Source organism: Lepidochelys olivacea, assembly GCF_965140295.1.
Source record: "Lepidochelys olivacea isolate rLepOli2 genome assembly, chromosome: 23".
In the NCBI taxonomy this organism is placed as follows: domain Eukaryota; kingdom Metazoa; phylum Chordata; order Testudines; family Cheloniidae; genus Lepidochelys; species Lepidochelys olivacea.
The window spans coordinates 13356718-13375153 of NC_140433.1; the positions used below are offsets into that span (position 1 = coordinate 13356718).

At 69.2% G+C, this 18436-nt stretch overlaps 2 protein-coding genes across 3 annotated transcripts in view; one reads left to right on the forward strand and one right to left on the reverse strand.

Moving 5' to 3' along the window:
* The first annotated feature begins 889 nt into the window (after positions 1–889).
* On the forward strand, positions 890–5569 carry TMEM150B (transmembrane protein 150B). The gene is made up of 7 exons (XM_084612957.1): positions 890–1020; positions 1512–1585; positions 1896–1955; positions 3720–3787; positions 4030–4157; positions 4379–4612; positions 5073–5569. The coding sequence occupies exons 2-7, from the start codon at positions 1521–1523 to the stop codon at positions 5325–5327; spliced, it is 810 nt and encodes a 269-aa protein (XP_084469083.1). The 5' UTR covers positions 890–1020; positions 1512–1520; the 3' UTR covers positions 5328–5569.
* Positions 5570–9241: 3672 nt separating this feature from the next.
* BRSK1 (BR serine/threonine kinase 1) overlaps positions 9242–18436 on the reverse strand; it is a 29247-nt gene continuing 20052 nt past the window's right edge. Inside the window, exons 10-19 of one of the 2 annotated variants that reach the window (XM_084612123.1) lie at positions 17964–18128; positions 16577–16674; positions 15442–15592; positions 15016–15076; positions 13451–13658; positions 12512–12560; positions 11710–11833; positions 11032–11212; positions 10328–10417; positions 9242–9790 (exon numbers count right to left, since the gene is read on the reverse strand). In XM_084612123.1, the coding sequence (XP_084468249.1) occupies positions 9618–9790; positions 10328–10417; positions 11032–11212; positions 11710–11833; positions 12512–12560; positions 13451–13658; positions 15016–15076; positions 15442–15592; positions 16577–16674; positions 17964–18128 (1300 nt within the window). In that variant the 3' untranslated portion in view covers positions 9242–9617. Of the gene's footprint in view, positions 9791–10327; positions 10418–11031; positions 11213–11709; positions 11834–12511; positions 12561–13450; positions 13878–15015; positions 15077–15441; positions 15593–16576; positions 16675–17963; positions 18129–18436 lie in introns of both variants that reach the window. The other variant, XM_084612122.1, reaches the window with a different exon arrangement.

The following is an 18436-nucleotide window of genomic DNA, read 5'->3' on the forward strand; positions in this document are numbered from 1 at the left end:
GCAAAACAAGACAAGGGGGTCGGCATTGCGCACGCCCCTCTCGGGCCTTGAGTTCTGGTAGGCCCTAGGTAAACGTAAACCTTCACCAGCGATTAAATCCAAGCGAGGGGATTTCAGAGGTGGGACGGGGAACCAAACCGGGTGCAGGGGAGGGAGACTCCTCAGAGCCACACGCTGAGACGGGTACAGGACAGTCTAGGGTGGGGAGCAGCTGTTAAGCCGGGCGAGGGGGGTCCCCGGATAACTAGCCCCTGTGCCCCACCCCAGAGGCGGTCGCACCTCAGTGTCCCCGTATAAACTCATTCCTGGCTCCGGGACGCCTGCAGGCCAGGCAGCGGATATGGCCAGGCCAAGGTCTCTGGACATCAGCAGGAACAAGCTGTCAGAGGACTCTCACACCCTGGCCCAGACTCCCTGGGGTGCCGACCAGGCTCGGCTGGGATGGAGCCTGCTGTCGAGTGACCACACCCCGAACCGCTGGTGAGTCCCAGATGGGGCTGTCGGGGGAGGGATCTGCTGGGGGCAGGCTGACTGTGGGGTGGGACACGGGGGTCTTTCCCCACTAGGGGGCGCCGCCTCTAATTTGGCTCCAGGCCTGGGTGGGGGAGCCAAATCCCTGGGGGGATTCTGGCCAAGAAGTCCTCGCTCCCAGCCCCCCCTCCTCTAGATGCCACTCCCCTCTCAGAGCCAGGGAAAGAACCCAGGAGTCCTGAGTCTGTGATTTTAAGAGCATTCAACAATCTCCTGCCCAATGTGATGGTGGAGGCTGGCTGTGGGCGCAGAGCCCCACTGTGTTGGGTCGGGGTGAGCCCTGCCCCGCTGCCCCATGGATAATCCCTCCCAGGTACAACCCTCCACACCGTGCACTTTGGCCCCAGCCAGCTCCCAGGGCTGCTCTCTGTCCCCGGGGTGGGGCCATGCCAAGTGACAGGGCTCCTGTGACCCCAGCCACACACGGGAGCAGAGAAGCCGGGCGGGCAGCTCAGGAGATGTCTCTGTGACAGAGGCTCAGAGGGGTAGGTATGTATCAGCCCGATCTCATGTGAGGGAAACTGAGGCACTGCGCTGGGGAGCTGAGGTCAGAAGTGGTCGCAGCAGGAAAGGAACCCAGGCTCCCAGCCCCCGCTGCTCTAACCCCTAGACACCACTCCCCTCCCAGAGCTGGGATAGAGCCTCCTCCAGCCCAGATCCTGGTGGGGGACGGGGGAGAGATATTTCTTGCTCCTAAGTACACCCCAGCCAGGTGTCTCTGAGACCCCCAGCACTCCCTCCTCCCCAGGGCAGCAGCATGGGGCAGCCCTGACCCTCCTGCATGTGGGGGAGGAACATTAGAGGCATCCTGTGCCTTTAAATAGTGGGAGGGGGCTAGGGTGGGGGGTGTTTTAAAGGGCTCCCCCAGGCTGCAGCCTCTCTTTGGTGGGGGGAGAGAACCCAGCCTTCTGGAGAGGGAAGGAATGGGGGGTGGGGGCTCTCCTCCCTCACCAGTGTCTCACCCCCTTTCCCCTGTTTAGGTCTCTGCCATGTGGGGCTGGGCCCTGCTCCCCATCCTGCTGGCCATCTGCGGCACCGTGGGCTTCTGGGTGGTGTAAGTAACATGTATGGGGGGTAGATGAGCCGCCCCCCCATTCTGCTTGGGGCTCCCTGCCTGCCTTAGGTGGAGAACGGGGCATGCCGTTCCCCTTGGGCGGGGGGTGCTGGCTCCCATCCAGCCCCAGGGTAGGGGCTGGCTGACTCAGGGGGTAGGGAATGGGGTATGGGGCCTGTCCCCTCTAGGGGATGGGTCAGAGGGAGGATGCTGAGGAGGGGGTTTGATGGGGTGACTCTGAGGCCCTTGGCTCTTGCTCCCCTTCCCTTTGGGGCCAGCTTGGTCACACACACACCCCTGTTCCCCACAGATACGCCATGTCCGTGGCCAACGGGTCTGTGAATGTCACAGTCATGTTCCCGTATATCAGGTAGGTGGGTCAGATGCTGATCTCAGCCCCAGGGATCAATCCAGAGTCGCTCCTGTTTGCATTGGGGGTAGGGATGGGTTCTGATTTCAGCCCCCAGGGGACAATCCGGAGTCACTCTTGTTTGCACTGGGGGCAGGGCAGGGTTCTGACCTCAGCCCCCAGGGGACAATCCAGATTCACACCAGACTGCAGTGGGGGTAGGGCTGGGTTCTGATTTCAGCACACACCCCTGCCGCCAGGGCAGCGAGTGGTCGGGCAGGATCAGAGCCCGGCTGTAGCTGTTGGGGTCTCTCTCAGGGATTTCCCCAGACCCCCTGCCGCCCCCCTTCCCCCAGTGACATGCCGTGTTGCCAGTTTAGTTGTGGGTTGGAAATGTGAATGGAAATTGAAACCTGAATCCACGCTTTGAGAGCCTACCAGTGTCTGAGAGAAAGCAGAAGGGGCTGGAAAAGTCTGAACCAGGACTCGCCGACTCCCGCCGCCGTGATGTATGACAACGTCGGCCCATTCGGTTGGGCTGTCTTGGCCAGCCTGCTCATTTCAGCCGAGGATTTATGAGCCAGATCTGCGCCAGCTCTCCCCCGACGGCTCGCGATGAGCCAGGGGTGGGTGGAAAAGGCTTCAGGGCCAGGCGGTATTTACACGAAGGCACCCGCTCCGCCGAGGCGTCCGGCAGCCAGAGCTGAGCTGTTGGCGTGATCGATTTTGGCCGGTATTGGTTACAAATCGCCCGAGTATTAAATGTGAGGGGTCATGACCTATTCTCCTGACTGTCCGAGTAAAGGGCAGCAGAACTGTCCTTAGCCTGCCTGCATGCGGGGGTCTCCCTCGGGGCTTCCTTCGTGCCAGGGCTGAGCCCCCGGCCGTGCGTAGCCCTGGGGCCTCCGGGCTTGTCTCCTCCGTTATGAAAGTAACAAACTTGCGTGAGTCCCGGCACCTCTTGCCTTAAGAATTAAGCCCCAGTCACCTGCTAAGCAGGCGGTTTGGATGCCAGATCCTAGCGCGGGGGCGGGGGGGGGGACACGGGTGTTTTGCTGTGGGGGGTGGGCGCTATTTGACCTGCTCCTGTTTCAAATAGTAGGCTCCATTGAGCGTCTTTCGGTTGACGTGACCGCTAAAGCTGAAATCGCAGATACTCCGGTCTAAGTGCGGAGACCCGCTGTGGGACGGTGTTTCTGTGGAGCAGACGCCCCCGCCCGCACCAGCAGCGAGATTTCCCCCCCACCCCCCAGAGCTGAAATCACTGAGCACCGGGGGGGGGGGGGCAACTCGCAGGGGTCCCGGTGGCAGCACAAGGTGACGGTGCAGGGCCACCGGGGACGGAGCAGCGGCCAGAGCATTATTGGCCACAGACATGCTCCCACCCCATTGCTAGCTCAAGAGGTCGTTATCTTGGGGAGTGTCTGGACTCAACGTTTTGATTATTCTAGTTATTTTCCGGTCAAAATGGCCAGACTGGGTCAGGCCAATGGTCCCTCTGGCCCGGTGTCCTGTCGGCCGACAGTGGCCAGTGCAGGGTGGCCCAGAGGGAACGACCAGGACAGGGACTCGTGGGGTGATCCATCCCCTGCCGTCCAGCGCCTGGCGACCAGAGGCGGGGGACGCTCGGCGTGTGGGGTTGCATCCCTGCCCGTCTTGGTTTTTACTATGGTGCCATCCAGCCCATCTTCGCCCTCACGGTCTCGCCCCTCGTCGGCCCTCTCCTGCCCCCCCCCCCCCATTTCAGTTCCCCAGGAAAACACTGGTCTCTCTCCTCTTTCCCAGCACCTGCGGATCCGACCCTCCCCAGAGCTGCATCTTCGGTCAAGTGCTGAACATGGGGGCATTCCTGGGTAAGTGACCCTGCAACCAGCCACCTCTGGGGGGCGCCGGCTCCCGTCTGGCCCCGGGACAGGGACTGGCTGGCTCAGGGGGGCGGGGAATGGGTCATGGGGTCTTTCCCCTCTGGGGGGCACCGGCTCCCGTCTGGCCCCAGGGCAGGGACTGGCTGGCTCAGGGGGCAGGGAATGGGGCCCGGGGCCTTTCCCCTCTAGGGGGCACCGGCCCCTCTGACCTGGGCTGTCTCCCTTCCCAGTCATCCTGATCAGCTACCTGCGGTTCCAGCAGGTGCGGGACTGGGGGTGTCCCTGCGCCCTGAACACGGCCGGCCTCTGCCTGGGGCTGCTCTGTGCCCTAGGGGCCTCTGTCGTGGGCAACTTCCAGGTACGGTGCTGGGGGGCACTGGTGGGGGGGGAGGGAGGCTCAGCTGTGGGTGCTGTGTGGGGGAACCAGGGGAGCCCAGCAGGGGGCGCCGGTCAGAGGGAGGGGAGCCCAGCGGGGTAGGGGTGGGGAAAGCTGTCGGGGGGGGAGCCCAGAGGGAGGGTGAGGGCGCTGGCGGGGGGGGGGGGGGCGCAATCCCACTTGCTCCCTTCCTGCCCTGGCAGCAAAGTAACCAGCTGGAGACTCACTTGTTTGGGGCGTTTCTGGCCTTCGTCGTGGGTGTCGTTTATTTCTGGGTCCAGGCCGCGCTGACCAAACGGGTGAAGCTGCATCCTGGCGGGCGTTGGATCGGACCAACCCGGTTCTGTCTCAGTGCGGGCAGCACGGCCCTGCTTGTGGCCAGTATCCTTGGTGTGGAGGGGCACCGGCAGGGCTGCGGGGAGCCCAGGGCTGTGGGTCGGGCGTGAGGGGCACCGGCAGGGCTGCGGGGAGCCCAGGGCTGTGGGTCGGGCGTGAGGGGCACCGGCAGGGCCGGGGTGGGAGGGGCTGTGGGTCGGGTGTGAGGGGCACCGGCAGGGCTGCGGGGAGCCCAGGGCCTGGGTTGTGGGTCGGGCGTGAGGGGCACGGGCAGGGCTGGGGTGCCCAGGGCTGTGGGTCGGGCGTGAGGGGCATGGGCAGGGCTGGGGGGAGCTCAGGGCCAGAGTGGCCGGGGCTGTGGGTCGGGCGTGAGGGGCATGGGCAGGGCCGGAATGGCCGGGGCTGTGGGTCGGGCGTGAGGGGCACCGGCAGAGCTGGGGGGAGCTCAGGGCCGGGGTGGCCAGGGCTGTGGGTCGGGCGTGAGGGGCACGGGCAGGGCCGGGGTGGCCGGGGCTGTGGGTCGGGCGTGAGGGGCACGGGCAGGGCCGGGGTGGCCGGGGCTGTGGGTCGGGCGTGGGGGGCACCCCCCAGCCGTGGCCCCTTGACTCGGGCTCCGTGTTCGCTCTGCACGGGCTGGGGCTGAGGTCCGAAGCCGCGGCCTGCGAATGGACCTTGGCCCTGATCCTCTTCCTCCTCTTCGGCCTCTTCGCCGTGGATTTCCGGCACATCGAGTCCTGCTCCGTGGGGCTGCAGCACCGGGCGCCCCCCCCTGCCCTGGAGCTGGGCGCCACCTCCACCCAGACCCTGGCGCTCTAGCCCCGGCCCCACCCGGACTGTGCCCCCCACGGCTGTGGGGCAGAGACCCTTGGATGGCCTCCCCCAGCTCTTCTCCCCCCCCCCCCCGCTGCGGGCACTGCTGGCGGGGGAAGCTTGCAGCGCTGGGGGCTGGCTGGCGGCTGGGAGCGAGACTGGGGGAACCATGGTTCTGGTGGGTGTGTGTGTGTGTGGGGGGGGAGAATGTTCACAGACCCCCTTATTTCCCCCCCTCCCCCAGGACAGAAGGGGTCTCATCCCCCCCCACCCCCCAACCACACCGGGCTGTAATAAATGTGGGATTTCTCAGCTCTGGTGCCTCTGTCATATTTGGATGCGGGAGGGGCCTGGCCCTGCCCCCCCAGCACCGAGAGCTTGGGGTGGGGGAAGGAGCAGAAATTGCCCCCTATACCCCACTCTGCCCGGGGTGGGGGCAGGGCATTGCTCAGAATGGGGGGTGGGAAGCTAGCCAGAGCCAGGACACCTGGGTTCTTCCCCTGGTGCTAGGAGGGGAGGGGGGTCTTGTGGTTGGGGGGAGGGGGGGTTCCGAGCCAGGACTCCTGGGTTCTATGATCAGCAGGGGGCTGATGAGAAAAGGCCGGTGGGCGGGGGTTACAATCCTCTCATCTCCAAATGGTTTTTTTGGGGGGGAGGGGGAGATACAGACCAGCAGCTCGGGCTGCACCCCGTGAGCGCCCCACAATCACTGTCTGGTTCATCAACCCAGAGCACCCCTGAGGCCGGGGGGAGCTGGCGCCCCCTAGAGGGGAAAGGCCCCGGGCTCCATCCCCCCCCCCCCCCCCCCCGACCCCACTGACTCCCCAGATTCCTCACATCTGGGTTTGCACCCGGCTGGGGGTACCTGGCTTTGCTGGCACTGATGGGTGGAGTTTGAGGGCTGGGGGGGGGGGCTGGACTGGGGATGTGGGGGGCCGAGTGGGGTTGAAAGTGAGTGGTGCTGGGGGGGGAAGGAGGAACAAACCCCTGTAGCCCCTTGGGGTGGCGGGGGGAGGCTGGGAGGGGTGGGAAGGGGTGGAGGGAAATTTGGGGGGGGGCAGCAAATAGAGAGTTGGGGGCTGAGGGACATCAGGGGCTGTGGTGGGGGAGGGGGCCTGGAGGGAGGGGCTGGGACTGGGATGTCTGAGTCCAGGTGGGGTGGGGGTGGGAGGACAAATGGTGCGAGGCCCCCCCAGGGGGGGGTTCTTGGTCAGTTTTTTCTGTTTGTATTTTTGGTTTTTTTTGAGCATTACTGACCCCAAGAGGAGTGGGGGGGGGACGGGGGGGACAGCGCTCACAGGCAGCATGCAGCCCAGCTCCCACCAGGGTCGCCCGGGGGCGGGGGGGCACCGATGTGGGGGGGAGATGCCTGACCCAGCCCGGGGGGGCTGCAGGATTCCTTTGGAGCCCCTCGCTCCCCCCCCCCAGCAGCCCCCGGCCCTGCCGGTGCCCCTTGCTCCCTACCCGCAGCCCCCAGCCCTGCCGGTGCCCCTTGCTCCCTACCCGCAGCCCCCGGCCCTGCCGGTGCCCCTCGCTCCCCCCCCGGCCCTGCCAGTGCCCCTTGCTCCCTACCCGCAGCCCCCGGCCCTGCCGGTGCCCCTTGCTCCCCACCCGCAGCCCCCTGCTAGTCCAGCCCTGGGGTTTTGGCCCACTGAAGAAGCAGTTCCCAGAAGCTGATGCAAGCCAAGGCGGGTTGTCCTTCACTTCCTGTCCTGAACGGCCCCTCCGCCCCACCCCAGAGGGGCCGTGTCTCATGATCGATCCCAGGCTGAAAGGGAATCCGGGGTGCCGGGAGCAGTCTGGGACATCGGGTCCGGTTTGGTCCATGTTGGGAATCGGTGCGGAGGGCAGCAGGGGCTGGCAGAGGGAAAAGTGGAGGGGGGGGCATCTTCCCCTTTGAGCTGCACCCCGATGGCTCGGTAGCTTTGTTCTGGCCGTGCCCCCATGTAAATGCTCTTAAGTAGCTTCAGATCGCTTTAGTTTAAATCTGGTTCCATTTTCCATCACCTTTTGTAGCCGGGGCTCAGAACCCACGCCGGACCCTGCGCGGGCGAAGGTGAGAGCAGATGCCCCCCAAGCCGTGGGGTGGGCGGACGCTGCCCCTCCAGCCTTTCCAGGCCAGTTACCCCCTCAAGCTAGGGAGCGGGGAAACCCACCCCTCCCCCGCCCTTGCCCCAGGGCGGAACGGGAGTGGTGCTGCCATGGGCTAAACCCGTTTGATTCGGTGCCAATTTGAGCCTGGGTTTTAACCAGGTTTCAATCTGGTTTAGCGGCTTCCCTTAACGGGTGAGTGTGGGGGGGTGTCCTTAACAGAACCAGCTAAGGCTGGGTTAGCCCCTAAGCATGGATGCTTTTGTCTGAGGTTGGCCTGGTCTGCACGGAAAAGTTACGTGGGTCGACGACTCCAGTCCAAACCTGCTTTCAGCCTCCCGGAAGGGGGCGCAGGGTGAGTGGGGCAAATGGGTTGACGTTCACACGGGGTAAGAAATCATTGACAGTGCATCATGGCTGCTGTGAAGCGTGTCTACACTTGGGAGTGGGTTTCACTCCGGTTTAACAAAACCGATTCAGCCCAGTCTACACGCACTCAAGGCACATGGGTTCGGCAAGGACTCTCGTTCCCGGCCTAGGCGGAGCTGCTTTTGTGACCGGTGACGTGCTGCGTTACCCTCCTACGACTCCAGGCCTATGATTTGGCCCTGAGATCTTCCCCAGCTCAGCCCAGGGCCCCTGGCTGCTCGGGGAGCCGTTCCCCTTTGTACAAATCATTCACTAGACCCGGGCCGGGCACGTGCTCAGCCGGGAGCTGGATGACCCGAGCTCTGGTCCCGGGTAGGAATCCGGCAGCCGGCGGATCTGAACCTGGCCCGAATCGCTGGGCTAGTCGCTTGCTCCCCCAAATCGACACCTCTCTGGCCAGCTAGTGACTCAAATGCCATTGGAGGCGGGGCAGATCTTTGCTTTCCCCGCCCAGAAATCCTTGAAGGTGGATCCGTGCTGCTACGAAGCCGGGTGAAGCGCGTCTACACTCGGGAGCAGGGAGGGGGTTTCACTCCGGTTTAACGAAATAGATTTCGACCCGGTCCCCGCGCACCCAAGGCCTAGGCCCCTTTGCCGTGGCTCAGCCCCGGAGAGGGACCATTAAACTCGGGAGCCTTCGATTTGCAGCCGCCCGCAAAAGAGGCGCGTCGGAATTGACAGCAAGGCGAAGGAAGAAAGACGCGGCCAAAGCCCAGTATTATTCCTCTGCCTTCTGAGCGTTTACCGGGGCCGGTGGGGTTTAATGGCTTATCGGTTTCCAACAGCCGCCGTCATTCGGAAACCAGCGGCTCCCCCCGCCCCCCACGTCGTTTTGCGCGACGGTGCAAACGGCGCCCCCGGGCGGCGTCGGCCCAGCAAGGCAGGAGGGGGACCCAGCAGGCCCCCAGCGACGTCGGTTCCCTTCTTTCCACGGATCCACCGCGGAAACCGATGGGAGCCGGCGGGGAGGGAGCCCCAGCGACCCCGCGGGGGAAGCGCCGGTCCCCTCCCTGCCTGGCTCCGGAGCTGGGGCAGAGTTTCACCGGGTGGGAGAAGAAATGCTCCCCCCCCCCCCCGCCCCCCATGCGGGACTGGCAGGACGGGGCTTTGATCCGGCGTCAGGGCGTCCACACGCGCACAGCCTCCCGCCTCGCGTCACCACAGCAGGGGGTCGGGGTGGGCCCCACCCCCGAAAGCAGTTTGGGAAGAAGCCAGCCAAGGTCTGGGGTGCATCGGAGCGGGTCGTGGGAACGAGGGAAGGGGGGGGAAGCGGAGGAGTGGGTAACGAAATCCACCAATCCACTCCCTCCTCCCGTCAATACATTAAATTAAAATCTCGTTTCTCCCGCCCCCGCCCGCCCTGGCCAGCCAGCCAGCCGCCCCCCCCGGACCCCCCCCGCCCGCCCCGGCTCCATCGCCCATCTGCTCAGTTCAGGTTTTTTTTTTTTCCTCTGTGGATTTTTTGTGGGGTTTGTCGTCATTTGCAGTTTCCTTTTCGGTCTTCTGTGTCGGGGGCGGTCGGGAGGGTCTTTTTTGTGTTAAATATTTACAGGTTCACAGTATGGTCTGCTTGGACCATGGCACCTGCTCAGCCATTGTGTGTGTGGGGGGGTCAATTCCCGTGCCACCCCCCCACAGCCCGCCCCAAGCCCCGTCAGAGGCGAGGTCCTGTCCGTGTCTTTTTTCCTCTCCTTCCTTCCCCCCCACCGGCTGCAGGGGGTCGCGGAGGCCGAGGCCAGAGTGGGGGGCTGTGCTCCCCCTGCCCCCCGGGGGGGGTCAAGGCTGCTGCGGGGGCTGGGGGGCCTGCGTCCCGTTGGACGACACGAGTTTCTTTTCCTTGCAGGAGCCGCGGCGAGGCTGCTCCGAGACGTCGGGGTCGGAGCGCCGGGAATTCTGGGCCACGCGGGTGGGGGTGCCCGGCGGGCGGGGCTGCTGCCCGTTCTTCTCATCTGGGGGGCGAGGGGGGGGCGGAGAGACATGCATTAGGAAAGGGGTGCCCCTCACTCCCGACCCGCAGCCCCCTGCTAGCCCGGCCCTGGGCCCCCCCCAGCCTTGCCGGTGCCCCTCACTCCCGACCCGCAGCCCCCTGCCAGCCCGGCCCTGGGCCCCCCCGCAGCCCTGCCGGTGCCCCTCACTCCCGACCCGCAGCCCCCTGCTAGCCCGGCCCTGGGCCCCCCCCAGCCCTGCCGGTGCCCCTCACTCCCGACCCGCAGCCCCCTGCTAGCTCGGCCCTGGGCCCCCCGCCAACCCTGCCGGTGCCCCTCACTACCGACCCGCAGCCCCCTGCTAGCCCGGCCCTGGGCCCCCCCCCAGCCCTGCCGGTGCCCCTCACTCCCGACCCGCAGCCCCCTGCTAGCCCGGCCCTGGGCCCTCCGCCAGCCCTGCCGGTGCCCCTCACTCCCGACCTGCAGCCCCTGCTAGCCAACCACCGCCCCCCCAGCCCTGCCGGTGCCCCGGGAGGGGAGAGGCCCCGGGGCCTGACTCACCGGCGAGGGCCTGCACCGAGGGCTGGTCATGGGAACTGAGCAGCTGAGCCTGGATCGTCTCCACGACCCGCTTGAATCGACGGCTGGGACCTGGGGGGAGGTGAGAGATTAAGTGTTGGGGGGGGCTCCCCGGGTCCTGTGTTCTGGGGGAGATGGGGTGCAGGGATATGGGGGGGTGCAGAGTCCCGGGTGGGATGTGGATTGGGGGGTCCCAGGGCAACGGGCTGAGGGTGACGGGGGGCCTGGGGACAGGGAGGCCTGGGGGAATGAGGTGGGGAGTCAGGGAAAGGGTTGCAGGGGAGCGGAGGCCCCAGGGGAAGGCACCGGGGTCCCAGGGGCACCGAGGCCCCAGGGGCAGGGAACCCGGGCCCCGGGAGAAGGGAACGGGATCCCGGGGGAACGGAGGCCCCGAAAGCAGGGAACGCGGTCCCGGGGGAACAGAGGCCCCAGGGGCAGGGGAACGGGGTCCCAATGGCAGGGAAACCGGGTCCCAGAGGAAGGGAACAGGATCCCAGGAGAAGGGAACGGGATCCCGGGGGAACGGAGGCCCCAAAAGCAGGGAACAGAGGCCCCAGGGGCAGGGGAATGGGGTCCCGGGGGCACCGAGGCCCCAGGGGCAGGGGACCCGTTTCCCGGGGGAAGGGAAGGGGATCCCAGGGGAACAGAGGCCCCAGGGGCAGGAAACGGGGTCCCGGGGTCCCCACCTGAGATGAGGGTGAAGCTGACGGAGAACACCCCGCTGTCCTTGGGGGCGGCCCCCCCCTCCGAGGCGCTGATGTCCACCTGGAACCGGACGGGTTTCTGGAAGACGGCTGGGCCCCCCGACGCCCGGTACTCGGCCCGGAAGCTCGTCTGGGACAGGACGCTGTGACTCAAGCTGGGGATCTGGGGGGCAGAGGCGGTAGGTCAGGGTCCCCACGGCTGTTCCCCGGCTCCCCATGGCCCAGCCCCCTCCCCCAGTGCCCTGGCCAACCCTCCATGTCCCACCTCAGAGCCCCCAGCCCCCGTCCCTCCTCCCATTCAGCCCGGCCCCCCGCCCCGCCTGGCCCCGCCTGGCCCAGCCCCCGTCCCTCCTGCCCCCCATCCCTGCCCCCATCCCTCCTGCCATTCAGCTCGGCCCCCCTGCCCCAGCCCCTGTCCATCATGCCCCCTGGCCCAGCCCCCAACCTCTGTCCCTCCTGCCACCCAGCCTGGCCCCCCCACCCCCTGGCCCAGCCCCCATCCCTCCTGCCCCCCGTCCCAGCCCCCCCGTCTCGGTCCCTCCTGCCACTCAGCCTGGACCCCTGCCCCATCTGCCCCATCCCCCATCCCTCTTGCCCCCGTCCCAGCCCCTCATCCTCTGTCCCTCCTGCCCCCCAGCCCCCGGCCCCCCGGCTCCCCACCGAGAGGAAGGCGTGGACGATGTCGGCCTTGACCGAGCTGAGCGGCTTGTCCCGGATCACCACGAAGATCAGCTCCTCCTTCTCCAGCGAGATGAAATTCCCGAACCAGGACTTCTTGGCCAGCCTGGGGAGAGAGGGGGGGTCAGGAGAGCCGGGGGGGAGCTGGGGGCAGGGCGGGGAGGGAGCCGGGGGGGGGCAGGGCCGTGTGGGGGCAGGGGGGAGCCGGGGGTGGGCAGGAGAGCAAGGGACCAGGCCGGGGAGGGGAGGGAGCCGGGGGGCAGGGCTGGGCGGGGGCAGACAGGGGCAGGGGGCGGGCAGGGGACCAGGCCGGGGAGGGGAGGGAGCCGGGGGGGGGGGAACTGGGGGCAGGGCCAGGCAGGGGTGGGCAGGAGAGCTGCGGGGGGGAGCCAGGAGGAGGGGAGGGAGCTGGGGGCAGGGCCGGGCGGGGAGGGAGCAGGGGGGGCAGGGCTGGGGCAGAGGCGGGGGGGGGGAGCCAGGGACTGGGCCAGGCAGTAGGGCTGGGGGGAGAGTCCAAGGGGGGCTCTCTGGGCCCTGAGTGGGTTGTTGGTGGGAGACAGGGGGCAGAGACAGGGGGGTCGGCAGGTGCTGGAGGACGAGGGGGGGCCAGAGGAGGGCGTGTGGGGGTGTCAGCAGGTTCGGGGGCAAGCAGGGTCGGTGAGGGGAGTATGGGGGAGAAGCAGGGTCAGCAGGTGGGGGGTGGGGGAAGGGGTGGCATTGGGGGGTGCAGGGCTTGGCGGGGGAGCAGTGGGGCTCAGGGGGGGCCAGTCCCCCCCATACTCACTCTGGGGAGGACTCCGGCGTCAGGCTGGACATCTCCTCCGGGGTGGGGACTGCGGGGGGGAGAGGGGGTTAGAGGGGCAGAAACACCAACGAGCCCCCTGCCCACGAGCCCCCCACCCCCACCCTCTCTGATCCTCCCTCCCCAATTCCCCCCTTCTGCCTCTCCCACCACCCCCAGCACCCCACTGATTCCTGCCCTCCTGCCCCCAATTTCCCCTCCTGACCCAGGGTTTCTTCCCCCCCGATCCCCCCATCCTGCTCTGCTCCCTGGCCCCCCAACTCCCAATGTCCCCCAGCCCCCCACTGCTCCCAGTCCCCTGTGTCCCCCGGTCCCCCCAGCCACCCCCGGTCCTCCCTGCGACCCCCCGATCCCCCCACTTTCCCCTGGGCCCCCCAGCCCTCGGTCCTCCCTGCGACCCCCAGATCCCCCCAGCCCCCGGCTGCCCCCAGTACCCCCTGCGATCCCCCGGTCCTCCCTGCGACCCCCCAGGCCCCCCAACCCTCCGCTGCCCTGTCCTCCCTGTGACCCCCCAACCCCCCCACTGCCCCCCGAACCCCCCAGCCCCCCAGTCCTCCCTGCAACCCCCGATCCCTCCACTGCACCCCAATCCTCCCAGCACCCCGCTGCCCCCGTCCTCTCTGCGACCCCCCCGATCCCCCCAGCCCCCCACTGCCCCCAGTCCTCCCTGCAACCCCCCAATCTCCCCAGCCCCCGGTCTTCCCTGCGACCCCCCGGTCCTCCCTGCAACCCCCTGCGACACCCCAGCCCTCTGCTGCCCCGTCCTCCCTGTGACCCCCCGATCCCCCCTGCGACCCCCCAATCCCCCCACTGCCCCCATGGCCCCCCAGCCCCCTGCTGCCCCCTGTCCTCCCTGCGACCCCCCGATCCCCCCACGGCCCCCCAGACCCCCGCTGCCCCCCGATCCCCCCAGCCCCTCACCTTGCAGTTTCCGGCGGTGGAAGCGGGGCGACCCCAGGAAGCTGTTCTTGATGGAGTTGAGCCGCGTCTTCCAGGCCAGGCCGGCGGCCCCGGGGCTGGAGGGGGGGGTCCCCCCGGGGGTGCCCGAGGGGCTGTCCTTGGGTGTGTGGACAGGGGTGCCCAGCGGGGTGGGGAGGGGGCTGCCCCGGGGGGAAGGGTGGGGGGTGACCTGCGGCACAGAGGCGGGGGGGGGCTTAGTCGGGGGGAAGCGGAAGCGGGAAGGGGGGATGGGGGGCGGGGAGGCGGCGGGGGGCAGCGGGAAGGGGGCCGAGCGCCGGCTCTGGTGCAGCCCCCGCCCCCCGGCCAGGCTGCCCTTGGCCGGCAGCGTCTGGGTCTTGGGGGGCGCGGGGGGCTCCGGCGTCGGGGGTGGGGAGGAGAAGACGGGGCTCTGGGTGGGGGGGGAAGGAGGGACAGAGAGATGCCCCCCCGGGGGGAAGGAGGGCGGAGGGGGGGGGAGAGCCGTGAGATGGGGTGAGCGTGAGGCGCAGCAATGACCCCCCGCAGCCCCCCAGCCATCGCCCCCGCCCCCGATCTACAGCCCTGGTCACCCGCTGCCAGGCTTCCCCTCCCCAGCCCCCCCCAACTACAACCCCCCATTGCCCCCCACCAGCTCTCCCCTCCCCCAGCTACCCCAGCCACCGATCTACGACCCTCTGCCCCCCGCCAGCGCTCCCCTCCCCCACCTACCCCTCCCCAACCCCCCGATCTATGACCCCCCATTGCCCCCCACCAGCTCTCCCCTCCCCCAGCTACCCCCAGCCCCCAATCTACGAACCCCCCATCGACCCCCCCACCCATTGCCCCAGGCCCCTGATCTACAACCCCCGTCACCCGCTGTCAGGCTTCCCCTCCCATCCCCCAGCCCCCCACCTACCCTTTCCCCAGCCCCCAATCTATGCCCCCTGGACACCTCCCTACCCAGCTTCCCCTCTCCCAGCCCCCCAGCTACCCTCTCCCGCCCCTCCAATCTACAACCCCTGTCACCCCCGCCAGCCCTCCCCTCCCTCAGCCCCTGCCCCCCAACGCCCATCTACTGCCAACCAGCCCCCAACTCCCCCCCCAGCCCCCAAACTCCCCACTGCCCACCCCACAACCCCCAGCCCCACAACCTCATCTCCCCCAGCCAGCCCCCCTCTATCCCTATCCCCCGCCCTGCCAGCCTTCCCCTCCCCCATCCCCCATCCCCCCTCCTCCCCCCAGTCAGACCCCAAGCCCCTGACCTATCTCCTCCCTCGAGCCCTCGCCCCCCCGCCAGCTGCCCTGCCCCCCGGGGGGCGTCTCTCTGTCCCCCCTTTCCCCCAGATTTTGCCTTTCTGCACCGAGGCCAAATGAGGTGGAATGAGGCTGCAGGGTCTGTGACCCCCCCACCCACCAAGAGTTCCCCTGGACCGTGCCCCCCTTCCTGCCCCCTCAGCCCCCGTCCCCACAGCGACCCCCGCCCTGTCCCTGCCCCCATAGCAGCCCCAGCCCCACCCCATGGGGCAGCTCCGCCCCCTCCCCCGGCAGGGGGCCCGTCAGACACTCACCCTGGGGCTGCTCAGGGGGCTGGAGGACAGGCCAGTGGAAGCGCCGCTGACGGAGCGAGACCTGGGTGAGGGGCACAGGTTGGGGGTCAGGGAGAGAGACGGGCCCAGCTCCAGGGTTGTCCCCCGCAGGGGCAGGATGGGGACTAGGCCAGGCAGAGCCATGGGGGGGGGCTGCAGGGACACAGACAGGGAATCCCCCTCAGCTGTACAGGGGCTCTGACACACGGCACGGTGGTTGCAGAGCAATTGGGGGGGGTGCGCTGAGGGGGGCACAGCTGCAGCCCCACCCAGTGCCTGGCTGGGAAGATGGGGCACTGAAGGGGGGCAGGGGAGGGAGGGCAGCGCCCCCTAGCACCAGGCTGTGCAATGGGCCCCTGGAGCTGTCACCCCTCCCCGCCTCCTCTGGTGCCCCCCAGCCCCCCTCACCTCTGGCTGTGCTGGGCCATCTCGATGGCCCGTCGGGCCGGGACCGGGGAGCCCCCATCGGTGACGCTCAGGACCTCCATGGACTTCCGCTCGGGCCGCCGTTTCCCGTGGCGGTTAAGCATCGGCGAGTCGACCCGCTTCCGGGGGGGGTCTGCCAGGGAACCGGCGGGGGGGAGGTGAGTGCGGGACGCAGCCACTCTGGGGTGGGGTCGTGGGGGCTGGGTATCCGGGGACCCCTTGCCCGGCGCGGGGACACGGCCCCTCTGGGGTGGGGCGCAGGGGCCGGGTGGACGGGGGCTGAGATGCGGTGGCTCTGGGGGAGGCGGGGGCTGGCTCCGGGACACGGGGGAGGGGGGATGGTTTATGGGGGTGCAGCGCTGGGAGCTGGTTCTGGGGATGCAGCTGCCTCTGGGGGAAGTGGGGCGGGGGGCCGAGTGGACTCTGGGGGGAGTGGCACGGGGGGAGTAGGCACCGGGGTGGGCTCTGGGGGGGGAGCAGCGAGGGGGCGGAGGGGGCTCTGGGGAGGAGCGGCGCGGGGGTTGTGGCTGGCTCCGGGGGGGAGCGGTGCTGGGGATGCGGCTGGCTCTGGGGGGGAGCAGCGCGGAGGTTGGGCTGGCTCCGGGTGGGAGCGGCGCGGGGGCGGAGGGGGCTCTGGGGGGAGCAGCGCGGGGGATGCGGCTGGCTCTGGAGGGGAGCAGCGCTGGGGATGTGGCTGGCTCTGGGGGGGAGTGGTGCGGGGGTGGAGGGGGCTCCGGGGGGGAGCAGCGCGGGGGTTGTGGCTGGCTCCGGGGGGGGAGCAGCGTGGGGGCAGAGGGGGCTCCGGGGGGGAGCAGCGCGGGGGTTGTGGCTGGCTCCGGGGGGGAGCGGCACGGGGGCGGAGGGGGCTCTGGGGGGGAGCGGCGCGGGGGATGCGGCTGGCTCTGGGGGGGAGCAGCGCTGGGGATGCGGCTGGCTCCGGGTGGGAGCGGCGCGGGGGTGGAGGGGGCTCCGGGGGGGAGCAGCGCGGGGGCGGAGGGGGCTCCGGGGGGGAGCAGCGCGGGGTTTGTGGCTGGCTCCGGGGGGGAGCGGCGCGGGGGCGGAGGGGGCTCCGGGGGGGAGCGGCGCGGGGGCGGAGGGGGCTCCGGGGGGGTCTCACCGGCGTCGTTGCGGGGCGGCAGGTCCTCGTCCTCACAGCTGGGGTAACGCTCCTTGCGATCCAGCAGCAGGTAATAGATCATCTTCTCCTGGTTCTCCCTGGGGTGGCGGGAGGGGGGATCAGGGCCATGCGGGGGCCACCCCCCTCCCTTCCTGTCATTAACCCCCTCCCACAACTCCCCTCCCCTGCCCCTGCTCCGCTCCTTCCTCCTCCCCCCTCCCCTCCCAAGCCCCCGGCCACAACCCCCCACCCCATCTCCCAACCCCCTCCGGCCTCCTGCCCCCCCCGCATCTCCCCCTCCAGTCATGTCCCCCCCATGCCCTGTCTGTCGCCCACCACTGCCGTGCCCCTCCCCACACCGGTCTCACCCCCCCGCCGCACCCCCTCAATTGAACTCACCCTCCCCACAGCACCATCCCCCCCACCAGTCTCTCTTGCCCCCTCCCCTCCCCCTCCTGCCTGCTCGCTACCCCTCAGCCTGCAGCCCCCCGTACCCCTCTTTCTGCAGCCCCTCCCCCCGTCCCCCTCGGCCTGCAGCCCCCCATGCCCCTCTTTCTGCAGCCCCTCCCCCTGCAGCCCCCCCATACCCCTCTTTCTGCAGCCCCTCCCCCCATCCCCCTCGGCCTGCAGCCCCCCGTACCCCTCGGCCTGCAGCCCCTCCCCCTGCAGCCCCCCCGTACCCCTCTTTCTGCAGCCCCTCCCCCTGTTCCCCTCAGCCTGCAGCCCCCCGTACCCCTCGGCCTGCAGCCCCCCATGCCCCTCTTTCTGCAGCCCCTCCCCCTGCAGCCTCCCCGTACCCCTCTTTCTGCAGCCCCTCCCCCCGTCCCCCTCGGCCTGCAGCCCCCCGTCCCCCTCGGCCTGCAGCCCCCCGTACCCCTCGGCCTGCAGCCCCCCATGCCCCTCTTTCTGCAGCCCCTCCCCCTGCAGCCTCCCCGTACCCCTCTTTCTGCAGCCCCTCCCCCCATCCCCCTCGGCCTGCAGCCCCCCGTCCCCCTCGGCCTGCAGCCCCTCCCCCTGCAGCCCCCCCGTACCCCTCTTTCTGCAGCCCCTCCCCCCGTCCCCCTCGGCCTGCAGCCCCCCGTCCCCCTCGGCCTGCAGCCCCTCCCCCTGCAGCCCCCCCGTACCCCTCTTTCTGCAGCCCCTCCCCCCGTCCCCCTCGGCCTGCAGCCCCCCGTCCCCCTCGGCCTGCAGCCCCTCCCCCTGCAGCCCCCCCGTACCCCTCTTTCTGCAGCCCCTCCCCCCGTCCCCCTCGGCCTGCAGCCCCCCGTCCCCCTCGGCCTGCAGCCCCTCCCCCTGCAGCCCCCCCATACCCCTCTTTCTGCAGCCCCTCCCCCCGTCCCCCTCGGCCTGCAGCCCCCCGTCCCCCTCGGCCTGCAGCCCCCCGTACCCCTCGGCCTGCAGCTCGTGCTGGAGTCGCCCCTTGTCGCGGAAGCAGCCCAGCGAGTACATGCTCTCCAGCACGTCGGGGTCCAGCTCGCTCACCGACTGGATGCGCCGGATCGACACCTTCCGCGGCACCAGCTGCTCCGGCTCCGGCTCGTTCTTCCCCCCCCTGCGGGGAACAGCCCCACTGCTGCTACCGGCGGGGGGAGCGCGGGATGGGGGGCTGGGGGAATCCTGGCAGGGGGGAGGGATGGGGGGGATCCCGGCAATGGGGGGTTAAGCCGGGTTCTCATAAGAAATATTCAACTGTTGGGGTGCCGGGGGGGGTGCCAGGCTCTAACCAGAGAAGCCAGGATACCGGGGTAGATGGGCCCAGGGGTCGGGACACCAGGGTGATGGGCGCAGGGGCAGGGCAGGGGGCGGGATACCAGGGTGATGGGCCCAGGGGGCAGGACACCAGGGTGATGGGCGCAGGGG